The sequence below is a fragment of the Acinonyx jubatus genome, chromosome D1 (assembly GCF_027475565.1).
Source record: "Acinonyx jubatus isolate Ajub_Pintada_27869175 chromosome D1, VMU_Ajub_asm_v1.0, whole genome shotgun sequence".
In the NCBI taxonomy this organism is placed as follows: Eukaryota; Metazoa; Chordata; class Mammalia; order Carnivora; family Felidae; genus Acinonyx; species Acinonyx jubatus.
The window spans coordinates 49,897,128-49,911,957 of record NC_069390.1 but is presented as its reverse complement, the minus strand read 5'-3'; the positions used below and the strand labels follow the sequence as shown (position 1 = coordinate 49,911,957).

At 39.6% G+C, this 14,830-nt stretch overlaps 1 protein-coding gene across 1 annotated transcript; it reads right to left on the bottom strand.

Moving 5' to 3' along the window:
* Window positions 1–7,520: 7,520 nt before the first annotated feature.
* Window positions 7,521–8,512, bottom strand: LOC106986479 (olfactory receptor 10Z1-like). Its single transcript, XM_015084643.3, is given in 2 exon segments — window positions 7,521–8,296; window positions 8,299–8,512. Coding segments are annotated over 2 exon segments (990 nt in total).
* Window positions 8,513–14,830: the final 6,318 nt, after the last annotated feature.

The following is a 14,830-nucleotide window of genomic DNA, read 5'->3' as shown; positions in this document are numbered from 1 at the left end:
GTATAGGAATGCAACCGATTTTTGTGCATTGATTTTTATATCTTGTGACTTTGCTGAATTCATGAATCAGTTCTAGTTGTTTTCTGGTGGAATCTTTTGGGTTTTCCATATAGAGTATCATGTCATCTGTGAAAAGTGAAAGTTTGACTTCCTCCTTGCTAATTTGGATGCCTTTTATTCCTTTGTATTCTCTGATTGTCCAGTACTATGTTGAATAACAGTGGCAAGAGTGGACTTCACTGTCATGTTCCTGACCTTAGGGGGAAAGGTCTCAGTTTTTCCTCATTGAGGATAATATTAGTGGTGGGTCTTTAATATATGGCTTCTATGATCTTGAGGTACAATCCTTCTATACCTACATTCTTGAGGGTTTTTATCAAGAAAGGATGCTGTATTTTGTCAAATGCTTTCTCTGCATCTATTGAGAGGATCATGTAGTTCTTGTCCTTTCTTTCATTGATGTGATGAATCATGTTAATTGTTTTGTGGATATTGAGCCAGCCCTGCATCCCAGGTATAAATCCCACTTGGTCATGGTGAATAATTCTTTTTTTTTAATTTTTTTTTAAACATTTATTTATTTTTGAGACCGAGAGAGACAGAGCATGAACGGGGGAGGGTCAGAGAGAGGGAGACACAGAATCTGAAACAGGCTCCGGGCTCTGAGCTGTCAGCACAGGGGCCTATGCGGGGCTCGAACTCACGGACCGCGAGATCGTGACCTGAGCCGAAGTCGGCGCTCAACCGACTGAGCCACCCAGGCGCCCCAATAATTCTTTTAATGTATTGTTGGATCTGGTTGGCTACTGTCTTGTTGAGGTTTTTTTCATCTATGTTCATCAGGGAAATTGGTCTGTAGTTCTCCTTTTTAGTGGGGTCTTTGTCTGGTTTTGGAATCAAGGTAATGCTGGCTTCATAGAATGAGTTTGGAAGTTTTCCTTCCATTTCTATTTTTTGGAACAGCTTCAAGAGAATAGGTGTTAACTCTTGTGTAAATGTTTGGTAGAATTCCCTTGGAAAGCCATCTGGCCCTAGACTCTTGTTTTTTGGAGATTTCTTACTAATTCAATTTCTTTACTGGTTATGGGTCTGTTCAAATTTTCTATTTCTTCCTGTTTGAGTTTTGGTAGTGGATATGTTTCTAGGAATTTGTCCATTTCTTCCAGATTACCCATTTTATTGGCATATAATTGCTCATAATATTCCCCTATTATTTGTATTTCTGCAGTGTTGGTTGTGACCTCCCCTCTTTCATTCTTGATTTTATTTGGGTCCTTTCCCTTTCCTTTTTGATCAAACTGGCTAGGGGTTTATCCATTTTGTTCATTCTTTCAAAGAACCAGCTCCAGGTTTCATTGATCTGTTCTACTGGGTTTTTTTTGTTTCAATAGCATTGATTTCTGCTCTAATCTTTATTATTTTCTGTCTTCTGCTGGTTTGGGGTTTATTTGCTGTTCTTTTTCCAGTTCTTTAAAGGTGTAACGTTAGGTTGTGTACCTGAGACCTTTCTTCCTTCTTTAGGAAGGCCTGAGTTGGTATATACTTCCTCTTATGACTGCCTTTGCTGTGTCCCAAAGGTTTTGGGCTGTGGTGTTGTCATTTTCATTAGCTTCCATGTACTTTTTAATTTCCTCTTTAACTTCTTGGTTATCCCATTCATTCTTTAGAAGAATGTTCTTTAGTCTTCAAGTATTGTTATCTTTCCAAAATTTTTCTTGTGGTTGATTTCGACTTTCATAGCATTGTGGTCTGAAAATTTGCATGGTATGATCTCGATCTTTTTGTACTTGTTGAGGGCTGATTTATGTTCTAGTATGTGATCTATTCTGGATAATGTTCCATGTGCACCCAAGAAGAGGGTGTATTCTTTTGCTTAAGGATGAAATGTTCTGAATGTATCTGTTAAGTCCATCCAGTCCAGTGTCTTATCCAAAGCCATTGTTTCCTTGTTGATTTTCTGTTTAGATGATCTGTCCATTGCTGTGAGTGGGGTGTTGAAGTCTCCTACTATTATTGTGTTATTATCAATGAGTTTCTGTATGTGTGTGATTAATTGATTTACATATTTGGGTGCTTGCACGTTTGACGCATAAATGTTTACTATTGTTAGATCTTCTTGGTGGCTAGACCCCTAAATTATGATATAATGCCCTTCTTCATCTCTTGTTATAGTCTTTATTTTAAAATCTAGATTGTCTGACACCAATATGGCTACTCCGTCTTTCTTTTGGTGACTATTGACATGATAGATGATTCTCCATCCCCATACCTTCAATCTGAAGGTGTCTTTAGGTCTCAAATGCATCTCTTATAAACAGCATATAGATTGATCTTGTTTTCTTATCCATTCTCTTACCCTATGTGTTTATTGGAGTGTGTAGTCCATTGACATTTAGAGTGAGTACTGAAAGATTTGAATTTATTGCCATTATCATGCTTGTAGAGTTGGAGTTTCTGGTGGTATTCTGTGGTCCTTTCTAGACTTTGTGCTTTGGGGTTGTTTTTTTTTTTCATCTTTTCTCCCCTCAGAGAGTCCCCCTTAAAATTTCTTGCAGGGCTTTAGTGGTCACGATCCCCTTTAGTTTTTGTTTGTCTGGAAAAATGTTTACCTCTCCTTCTATTTTGAATGACAGCCTTGGTGGATAAAGAATTCTTGGCTGCATATTTTTCTAATTCGGCACATTGACTATATCCTGCCACTCCTTTCTGGCCTGCCAAGTTTCTGTGGATAGGTCTGCTGAGAACCTTATCTGTCTTCCCTTGTAGGTTAAGGACTTTTTTTTCTCTTGCTGCTTTCATGATTGTTTCATTGCCTGAGTATTTTGTGAATTTGACTATGATATGCCTTGTGGATGGTCTGTTTCTGTTGAATCTAATGGGAGTTCTCTATGCTTCTTAGATTTTGATGTCTGGGTCTTTTGCCAGATTAGGAAAGTTTTCTGCTATGGTTTGCTCACATAAACCTTCTACTCCTTTTTCTCTCCATCTCTGGGACCCCTATGATTCAGATGAGTCATTGAGTTCCCTAATTCTTATATCATGCTGTTTTGCCTCAGTCTCCCTCTTTTTTTCTGCTTCATTATTCTCCATGAGTTTGTCCTCTATATCACTGATTTGCTGCTCTGCCTCATCCATCCTTGCTGCCATGGCAACCACTTGAGATTGCAGCTCAGTTATAGCATTTTTAATTTCACCTTGACCAGATTTTACTTCTTTTATCTCTACAGAAAGGGATTCTCTGCTTTTTTCAAACCCAGCTGGTATTCTTATTTTCGTGATTTTTAAAAAAATTTTTTTAAAACATTTATTCATTTTTGAGAGACAGAGACAGAGTGTGAGTGGGGGAGGGGCAGAGAGATAGGGAGACACAGAATCTGAAGTAAGTAGGCTCCAGGCTCTGAGCTGTCAGCAAAGAGCCCGACACAGGGCTTGAACTCATGGACCGCAAGATCATGACCCAAGCTGAAGTTGGACGCTTAACCAACTGAGATACCCAGGTGTCCCTTATCGTGATTCTAAATTCTGGTTCAGACATCTTGCTTGTATCTATGTTCAGTCCCTGTCATTTTTTCCTGTTCTTTCTTTTAGGGTGAATTCCTTTGTTTCATCATTTTGAAAGAAGAAAAAGAGTTAATAAAATAAATAATAATTTTAAAAAATTAAAAACAACACAAAAAATAAAATAAAGGATGCTGGCTCCTAGGTGTGTTTTGGTCTGGTTGTTGAAAGAAGCATAATAGAATAGATAAAAAAAGGGAAATGGGGGGGGAAGGAAAACAATTGAAAATTTTAAAAAATGAATACAGTAAAATAGAATAAAATGAAATGATGAAAGTAAAATAGAATTTTAAAAATTTACAAAAAAGTAAAAGATATAGTAGAAAAAATTAGAGAAAAAAATTTTTTATAAAACCGGAAATAAAAATAAATTTTTTCTATTTCTGTATTCAAGAATAAGAAAAGAAAAAAAAACTGAATAGATGGACCAGCGAACAGAATGAAATACGATTGAAATTACATCCAGTTTCCCCTAGAAGTCAAACTATTAAGAACTTTGTAGTCTGTAAACTAAGCAGGCAGAGAGACTTGTGTTCCTCAAGAGAAAGTTTGGCTCAGTTGGGCAGGACTTAGTGTAACAGCTCCATTCTCCACTAAATGGTGTTGCTTAGTTTACTGGGGTGGATCATTCTGGTGTGTGAAGGCGTGTATGTGCATGCGCAGGAGGGGTAAAAATGGTGTCATCTACTCTTTAGTCTCTGGTATCAGAACTCCATGCTCTTGCTGACCGGCAATCAAGTATTCCTCCTTTGTCTCCGGCTTCTGTCCACTCCCTGCTTCTACACTGTCCATGATCAAGTCGTTAGTCTGCCAGGCGGTACCTCCCTCCCAAGTTTTGTCTCAGATGGGACTGTGTTTCCAAATGCCTCACTTTTGAGGCTGTTGCAGTTTTGACCTGGGCAGACCCTCTCAGGGAGAGATGCGCCAGGCAGTGGCTGGTGCCAGACCGCCCCCTGGAAAGTCTGTGCGACCGTGCTGCTGCTGATGCCCAGAGACTGTGGCCAGGTGCCAGACCGCCCCAGAAAAAGTTTGTGCAATCATGTAGCAGCAGTGTTTCAGAGATTATGGTAAATCCCGACACACATCTGGTGCCAGGCTTCAGCGAACCCTTAACGTCCTTGTTCCAACGCCACCAAATGTGGCTGTTCTCCAGGGTCCGCTGGGACCTTCACCTGTGGGGACACCACACAGCCTCTACCAAATGTCATCCCAGCAGGGAAACCACCTCTCCCCGTGGACCCCTCAGATCTCGCTGTCTGCTCTTGGGGAATTCGCCCTTCCCACCAGAGCTCCACCAGGTATGAGCTGTGGAGTTTCAGACTCTGCACTCCCCTGTTTCTAGCATCTTAATGGAATTTAAATCCTCTCCTTTCTCCTTTCTCTGTTCATTCCCTTGCAGTCCCTTTCTCCCTTTTTTTTTCAGTCCACTCTCTTTCTCTCCAGCTGCTTTTGAGGGGGAGTGCTTTTCCTGTACTCTCCCCCCTGTCTCTGTTCTCTCTCCACAAGCAAAAACAGCCCCCTACCCTCTGAGCCTTCTCTCTCCCCCAGCTCACCTCTCTGTACTGTACTTGCCAAGTTTTGTGGTTCAAGTTGTGCAGATTGTTATGTTAATCCTCAAATCAGTTTTCTAGGTGTGCAAGGTGATTTGTGTTGATCTAGCTGCATTCAGGGATGAGAGAGGCAAAAAAAAAAAAAAAAATTCCATGCTGCTCTGCCATCTTTCATTCTATTAGTGTGGTGTATTACATTGATTGGTTTGCATATGTTAAAACAGCCTTGGGGTACCTGGGTGGCTCAGTCGATTAAGCGTCCAACCCTTGGTTTCTGCTCAGGTCATGATCTCCTAGTTTGTGAGATGAAGCCCTGCATTGGGCTCTGTGCTAACAGCATGGAGCCTGCTTGTGATTCTCTCTCCCTCTCTCTCTGCCCCTCCCCTGCTCATGAGTGCTCTCCCTCTCTCTCTCTCTCTCAAAATAAACTTTAGTAATAAGAATAATAATAAAAAACCAACCTTGCATCCCAGGAGTAAATCCCTTTTAGCCAGAATTGAGACTTAATGAGATGAAAAAGGTAAAGATGATCGTATGAGGAAACAGAGACTTTCGTGTGAATTAGGGGACATTTGTGAAAATGCAATGGTGAAATTTGTGAAATGGTTGGTCAGAGAACTTCTGGCCAAATTTTAATTCAGTGCTGAACAAAGACTGAGACCTGGAGACCCAATAGGCTGTGACACCACATATAATCAATGAAGCTGTGATTTGAATCTCAGTTTCAAGCCCTGCGGGAACTCTCCTCACCTGTATTCACTGTAGCACAACCTCATGCTTCCTCTCTTGAGATTCTTCTTTCTTTTCAGGGGTTTCTCCCAAGACGTTTTGCTTCCATTCCGGAATCTTCTCTCCACTCTACCCATCGACTTGACACAGAGCTCATTCTCTATCTCTTCATTTTAACTAAACCTTGTTGTCTGAGAAGGGCACAATTACTTCTCAGCTCTGTTGAAGAGAAGTTGCTCACTTCCTTATTCTATAGGCCAGCCACAATTTGGCATTCTCCTAGCTTCTTACTATATTTCTAAATCTTTTGTTTGCATATTTATGACAAAACATTTCCCTCATTGGCACCAATCTTACCCAGCTAAGAAATAATATATCGTTGACCTTTGAATAATGCAGAGGTTTAGGGCACTGATCCCCACACAGTCAAAAACTTTTGACTCCCCCAAAACTTAACTACTCATAGCCCACCGTTGATGGGAAGCCTTGCTGATAACATAAAGAGTTGATTAACACATATCTTGCATGTTATATGTATTATATACTGTATTCTTACAACAAGGTAGGGTAGAGAAAAGAAAATGTTAAGAAAATCGTAAGGAAAGAAAAGACATTTACATTACTACATTGAAAAAATCCACATGTGAGTGGATTAAAACCTATGTTTTTCAAGGGTCAACTGCACTGTTGTCCTCAGAGTCTTTTACTGACCACCCCACTTCTTGTTATTTATTAGCAAATTGCCACCAACCTCTTGATCTTTTCCCATCTCAGACCTTCAGCTTTGGCAACTTCATATCATCTGGCTGTGCCATCAGACAATGTGACTTCAAAATGCTTAGACTTCCTGACATCATCTAACATCTTCCACAGTCCACATGAGAACCTCACCACAATGGCCTCAATTAGATTCTTCAGTTATATATAGCACCTTCCACCTCTCTGATTTTTATAAATTAGAAGCTATTTATCTTTATGCTCTAACTCAAATAGCGTTTGAATTATTTGCTTTTTGAGGGCTTGAGAAAGTTAATTATGAAACCATCCGGCCTACTCCTTTGCTGGGCAATAGGAAGAATAGCTCTTTGACAGACTTTTCTATATTATTCCTGAAATTTGGTATGTTAAAAATGTCTGTTTTGCAGCAATTTTCATCAGTTTATTTTTCCAGAAATTCTTCCATTCCCATCTAGTTTCCTTATTTCTTTGAATAGAATTGAGCAAGGTATTTCTTAAAATTCCTGGAAATTTCTCTATATTTGTAGCCTTTCACTCATTTCAAGTCTAAGTTTGTGTGCTTATAGTTTTTCCTCTTTTGACTAAGTAAATTCGTGTTTTTTCTTTCCTTCTCCATTGCTCTTTCATTTTTTCTCCTTTTCCATTTTAGTATGTTTTTCTTCTTCCAAAGGCAAAAAAGGTTATGAAAATAGTTTTCCAAACTGCTTTTTGATATGTTTACTACATGCGTGTGTGCCTGTATGTATATGCATTTATATGTGTATATGTACACATATGTGTAATAACATTTTAAAATATTTTTTCATTTTAAAATATTGTAAAACTACCTCTGGTTTTGTAATAGGAAAGAAGTGAGACCAGGGCATATCAGACAATTAGAATACACTTTAATTGCTTTGCACACAAACTAATGATTTTATTGGAAATACTCTACTTTTTCCACTTTTATTTATCAACAGTCTGTACATTTTTAATGTCCGGCGTTCTTCTACTCCCCATCTGAGGGATGAACCTATTTGTCTTGCCTAATACCTTCCTTAGGGCTGTCTGCATGTCTTTGTTTCTGAGACTGTAAACGATGGGGTTAAGCAGAGGTGTCAGCACTGTGTATGTGACCGCCATCAGCATGTCTTCACGGAATGAGTCCCTGTCCTTGGGCCTCAAATAGACAAAGCCAGCAAATCCATAGTGTATGCACACCACAGTGAGGTGGGAGGAGCAAGTGGAGAAGGCCTTATACTTCCCCTTGGCAGAAGGCATCTTCACAACTCTGGACACAATGAAGACATAGGACATCATAATGAAAACAAAGCTGCCCACCAACACGAAGGCAGAAAGCACAAAAATAGCCCTTTCGTGATGGGAGGTGTAATCACAGGCAAGGCAGACCACAGGTGAGATGTCACAGAAGAAGTGCTCGATGATGTTGGAGTCACAGAAAGACAAGTTGAATACAGTGATGATGATGCACAGAGAAGCCAGGAACCCAGCCATCCAAGAGGCCATCATGAACTGAAAGCAGATCTTATGGGTCATCAAGACCTTATAGCGCAGTGGGCTGTGAATGGCAGTGTAACGGTCGTAAGACATGGCAGCCATGATGAAGCAGTTATTGGTTCCCAAGCCAAAGAAGAAAAACATCTGTGTGGCACACTCAGGAAGAGAGATGGCCTTGCTATCTGACAGCAAGTCCACTAGCATGCGGGGGATGATTGCCATATGGTACAAGTTTCTGAAAAGGACAGGCCACAGAGGAAAAAATACATGGGGGTGTGAAGGTTGTGACTCAGCTTGATGGCCACCATTATGCACACGTTTGCAGCTAGGCTGGTCACATGGGAGAAGAAAATCATCACAAAGAGGAGACCCTGCAAGTCTGGGAAACTGGAAAACCCCCACAGAAGGAATGTGCTCGCTGTGGTATGATTGTCCACCATTCATTAGGCTCAGTAACTTTCTCCCACAGGTGCAGACATTCTTGAGGTCAATACTCAAGATAATAAAAAGCACTGAGGTCACCTGACCTTTAATCAAGGGCTCCTGGGCAACAGCAAGACAAATGTTAATGAGAGAACCTAAGCAATGGGAGCTAAATGCATCTGGCTGAATTCAAGGTCAGAGTGATGAAGAGAAAGATTCTAGTAGAAGAATCTGCCTAAATGCCACAGAGTAGGCTAAAATATATTCTGGGAACGCCGTCATATCACCCCTTTCTGTCCTGTACAGTGAGAATCTGCATGAAAGAGGGAAATATGAAGGAAAAAATGTTACTTTCTCACCTACAGGAGTATGAGAAGTAACAGGCGTAAAATACTTATGTGGTTTAGTCCTAGCTTGGCACACGGAAGTGCCTAACAATGTTGACTGAATCACTACTAGTTTAAGAAGTAAGGAAAAGATTTTGAATGGCTTCCAAACATTCCTGGAATCTCTAGAGTTATTCCCCAGAAGGCAGTGGCTGCTTGACTAACAATTATGCCAATGAATAGATGTAATAAATGAACTTACCATTTTGAAATTTGTGTTGGTTTCCTATTTATGACAGTATGTTGAGGCTGGAGGTGTTCAATCCCTGTCTCCCATTCAGGCATATCTTAGAGACAAAATGGTTATGGAGAGGCTATGCCATCCTGGATGGCTCATTTGTGTCCATGATACCCTGTTGAATTTTTGAACTTTCAGGAAAATTTCCAGGACATTTTCTAACGGGCTCACTGGTGGCAAGAGCTTCTTTGCAGCCCAGCTCTTAGAGGAACTCAAGTTCTTCAGGTCATTTCCATTGCTTCTTAAACTATCCACTCTGTGTGTTAGATGACATGATGAAAGTAACACAGGTACTTCCCACACAATGTGGGTTTTGGTTTCAGGCACTATTGTCTGGAAAGAAAAGGAAAACATTGAGAAGACATTGGTGTGCAGTTGAAGTTTGGGGAAAGAATGGTAGAGACACATGTTTTGTAGAATCCACAAAGCTCGAAGAGAAAAAAAAGAAAATATACCTTTAGCTGTAAAGTTTGTATAATCCTTGTGTACTCAGTTACTGGGACAAAAATATACAAGGAGGCAAGTCAGGTAACCAATATTTACTCACATCTGAAATATGCTGGTCAATATGCTTTGCGTTTGATAGAATTTTCTCACTAAATTTCTTCCTGTGACTCTGTGGTAGGGATGTCGGTCCTAATGTTACAAACATGGACTCTAAGGTATAGGTTTGCTTAACTGGCTATCCAAAGCCAATTCATGAATTCCACAAATATTTATTTGATCAAATAGCACACAATTGTCACAGCTTCTCCTATAATAGGGACATATCTAGGTCACCAGGGAAGCATTCTTGAGACTTATATATCCTCACTCACATCCATCCCAGGTTTCTGGCATGTTTTTCAAAGAGGAGAAAAGAAAAACATAGGAGAAATTGGGATTATTTGAAACTCTATGACTCTGTTACTTTCTTTTTTCCTTTGTAGTGATAATAAATCCTGCTTTCCTCCTAATACTCAAGGGAGCTAGTGATTGAGAATACGTCAGTATGACATCATTCTCATTCCTTCCAATCACTCTCCAAGGGCAGAGTTCGAAGGAGTTGTTTTGTGATCAACTCACCCTCCTTGGGCTATAACACTTCTGTAGACTGAAAGGGACCTAAGCGATTTATTTTTCTGAAAAACCCATTTCCTGGTTTATCCGTGCTCCCACCCTTGCAGGTGGATTTAGTATGTCTAATTTCTCTGAGTTAGCAGTGAGGCCTACATAATTTGAGGCTGCATCTTGATGTAAGCCACCTGGCAGATTCTTTTGTCCCACTACCATTCGAAACCCTGCACAGTGGACACCATAAGCCAATCTACCTCCCAAGAGGTACATCAAAACCTTGGCCAGTCTGGGGAGTGCTGGGATCACTATGTCACTCATCATTCCTCACCAGCCTGAACTAGAGAATTTTCCTGACAGCTACGCTTAATTTGTGATCATAGGGCAACATTCAAAGGTGAATATTTACAACCAAGTGTTTGGAAAAGTACATTTAAGTTTCAACCCAATCAGAAGAAAAGTCAGCTTTGAGTTAAGTTTTCAACAATTTTCAGAGAAGATAGGGATATTTTTAGAATTTTAAGTAGGATCCATGCCCAGCGCAGAGCCCAACGCAGGGTTTGAACTCACAACCCTGAGATCAAGACCTGAGCTGAGATCAAGAGTAGGATGTTTAACCCACTGAGCCACCCAGGCACCCCTGATATTTTTAATGGGAAAATAAAGGAGTGCTTTATTGATTTATAGGTCTGAATTCTTATAGGAAATTAACAAGATTTACATAGACTTTCACAAGGCTTATGTTTTCTCTAGTTGTAAATGGCTTTCTGAGTTCATATATATATATATATATATGTATATATATGTATATGTGTGTGTGTATACACACACACACATATATATATATGAGAAAACTTATTTCCTTGGCTCTTTTAATGAAGCTATATATTAGATCCACCAAAGAAATACTTGTTTTTAAATATCACAACTGCTAAATATGAAATCAAATGGTCTACCAAGTGGTCAAAGGGAAAAAGGTATGTGGGGTGGGGGAGTCCCACAAAGAATCAAATTGCCAATGGTTCACAGTGAAATTTATGATGAAATAATGGGTAAAATATGGAAAATGCAGGATTTTATAAATGTTTTTCTTTACTCTTTCCTGCCTAATTTTTTTGATACAATGAAAACACCAAATTAGCCTTGAGATTAGACCTGGAATTATATTGCAGTCTGTTTTGTAAGGTGGCGGTGGGGGCGGGTGGGGTATTGAGCAGAATTAGAGGGACCTGTGTTCACATCCAAACCCTGTTCTGTTACATATGTGTAAGTAGCTACTTTTCTCCATGGCCCTAAATATACCTCCTAGCAGGGTTACAATGCTATGCACATATCCTTATCTTATCAGATAATAAGTGACAAGTACCTGCTGGTTCCATTCCCGTTTGCTAAAACATCACATGGTGTAGAGACCACTTTTCCAACAGGGGCTCAGCAACACTTGCCTGCTCACAAGTCCCCTGTGATGCTGTACTTGCCCTTCTGCTTATTGGCTGTGTGGAGTCATTCCCTCTCGGCTGCGCACTTGGCTTTGGGATGGAGTTTGCAGTCCTGTTCTCTGCAGCTTTCTAACCTCTCAGAGCTTCGTCTGTGTGCTAATTGTGCCAGGAATAGGAAAACTACAGCATTTCTCTCCATCCAGTTGTACCCTTAGTATATTCATTACTTTTAACTGCTGATTAACCCCCACAGCTACTTCATTATTAGTGGATAGAGCACAATGTTTGTGATAAATAGAAATATAAAATAAAATTCCCACCTTATGTCAAAGAGGAGTCACTTCCAAACTCTTAAAAAGAAGAAAACAGTAAGCTGTATGAGGAACTTGTGCTCATGTACAGTTTTCTATAATTCTCTAGTGCCCTTTAAAGATTAGTGTTTAAACCATTTTGCCCTTTGAATGACTGTGATGAGCTCACTCTGTCTGAAATTACAAAGTCTCTTGTAACCTTAGGGCAGCATCTTCTCTATTACTTATGGTCGGAGCTGAGTTCCATGCACATTCCAGTGAGAGGTTCGTGGTCACCTGAGACCCTTACCCCTTGACACTACTCCGCGTTTCTTCCTTTCCATTAGATACCAGGAGGATTGTTCTCTGTGGACCTAGAACTCATTGTGATGTCCACAAAACCTTGTTTTTATTTTGACATAACTTAGTGATTATTCACGGAAGTTTGCTCTTATTTATATGAAAAAAAATCAAGTATTTGAAATTCAACTTGTTCAAATACATTTTGGAATATGAAGGAGTCCCTCAAGTATTTTACTTCATATTCAATACCATTTTTTTTTTTTTTTTAGTTTTGAAAATGTGCCAAGTCCCGGAAGTCTTTCTGTCCTATGATCAGGGCAAGGGAGAGGAGCCTGCCATACAGGCTGTTGCCTGGGGAATTGGCCAGAAGAAAGGTGGAGAAAAAAAATGCACACAGAACGTTTGTTGTGACTGCTTCCTTGTGAAATAACTCTTGCTGAAGAGGAAAATCCACTGTAATTGAAACCTCCATTGACTGCAGGGTCACTCAAACATTTTTCCCAGTATGTAATGAAATTCTTATCTATCTATCTATTCTAAATGATTATTTGTGTGAGAGAGAACACAAGGGGGAGGGGCAAAGAGAGAGACAGAGACAGAGACAGAGAGAGACAGAGAATCCAAAGTGGGCTTCAGGCTCTGAGCTGCCAGCACAGAGCCCAGCTTGGGGGCTTGAACTCAGGCGAGATCAATGACCTGAGCTGAAGTCAGACACTTAACTGACTGAGCCACCCAGGATCCCTGAAATTTTTGAAACACAAAGCCATGCTACAATAATTATCTTGTTGGCATCTGTGTATCCAGGACCTAAACTGTTCTTAGTATCCACTATTGTATTAAACAAACCCAAATCTTAGTGGGTCTAACTAAATTCATGCAGAGAGGTTCAACAGGGATTAACAGATATCTCAAATATCTTGCACACTCTAATCAGGTTGTTGATGGTTAGCTGTTGTGTGAGACCTTACATTGGGATTGAACCTTTCTGCATGTGCATGGTGGCTGGGTTCAGTGGGTGAGCATTCCATGAGAGCCAAATGGATGCCATATCAACTTTTATATTCCACCTCACTTGTACTGAATTCTTTTCATTCAGACAGCCTGCAAGTAATACCCAGGTTCTAGAAGGTAAAAAGAGATTACGGCCCTTGATGGGACAGTGACAAAGTTCTGGAAGAACATGTGGGACAGGAATTATTGCTGTCACCATTTTTGGAAAATACATTATGGCACACATTAAGATTTTACTATATTGGCTTTATCACATATCTCTTTGTACTTTATCCATGTATTAATCCATCTTACGGTACAAAGGAAATTGCAGACATCAGTACACTTCCTCCTTAATACCTTTGTACACATATCAATAACTAGAGTTCAATACCTCTTACATGTTTTATTCTATGCAACTGTATGGAAATTTACATAAAGTAAAATATGCTAATCTTAAATGTATGATCACTATGAATTGGTAAATGCATCATCTGTGTAACTCAAACACCTCTCATTATATAGAATATTAGTGGGAACCTGGGTGGCTCAGTAGGTTGAGCATCTGACTTTGGCTCAGGTCGTGATCTCACAGTTCATGGGTTTGAGCCCCTCATTGGGCTTGCTGCTATCAGTTCAGATACTGCTTTGGATCCTCTGTCCCCCTCTCTCTCTGCCCCTCCCCCCACTCATGCTTGCTCGTTCTCTCTCAAAAACGAATAAACATTAAAAAAAGAATATTAGTATCAGCCTGGGAACAGTATCCCTTATACCCCTCCCCAGCGAGTCCTAGCTTCCCCCTAAGAGAGGCACCCATTGTTCTGATTATTTTTTTCACCATGGTTTGTCTTGTAGGTTCTAGAATTTCATACAAATGGAATCAAATCATATGCCCTCTACTTTATAAGATTTTAGTTTTCCTTTTTTTGTATACAAATGCAACTGATTTTTGTATGTTGATTTTGTGTCCTGCAACTTTACTGAATTCATTTATTAGTTCTAACAGTTTTCTGTAGAGTCTTTAGGATTTTCTCTATATAAGATCATGTCATCTAAAAACAGACTATTTTATATCTTTCATTTCATGTTCCTTCTATTTTTTTTTTTTTACCTCGCCTAATTTCTCTGACTAGGATTTCCAGAATTGTGTTGAATAAAAGTAGCAAGTTTAGGCATCTCCAACTTGTTTCTGATCTTACAGGAAAAGCTTTCAGCTTTTCACTAGTAAGTATGATGTTAGCTGTCGGCTTGTCATACATGGTCTTTCTTATGTTGACTGTTGCTTCTACACATAATTTTTTGGAAGTTTTATACTATGAAAGGATGTTGAGTTTTGTCAAATGCTAGTTCTGCATCCATTGAGATATGATTTTTACCCATTACTTTGGTGTAGTGTATTACATTATCAGACAAAAAGACAGCTTATGGAGTGGGATAAAATATTTGCCAACCATGTATTTGATAAGGGATTAATATCCAAATATATGAGGAACCTCATAAATTAATAGTACAAACTGATTAAAAAGGGGTTAAAGGAACGGAATAGATATTTCTCTAAGAAGATGTACAAATAGCCAACAGGTTTATGAAAAAATGCTCAACATCATTAATCAACAGGGACTTGTGAATCAAAGCC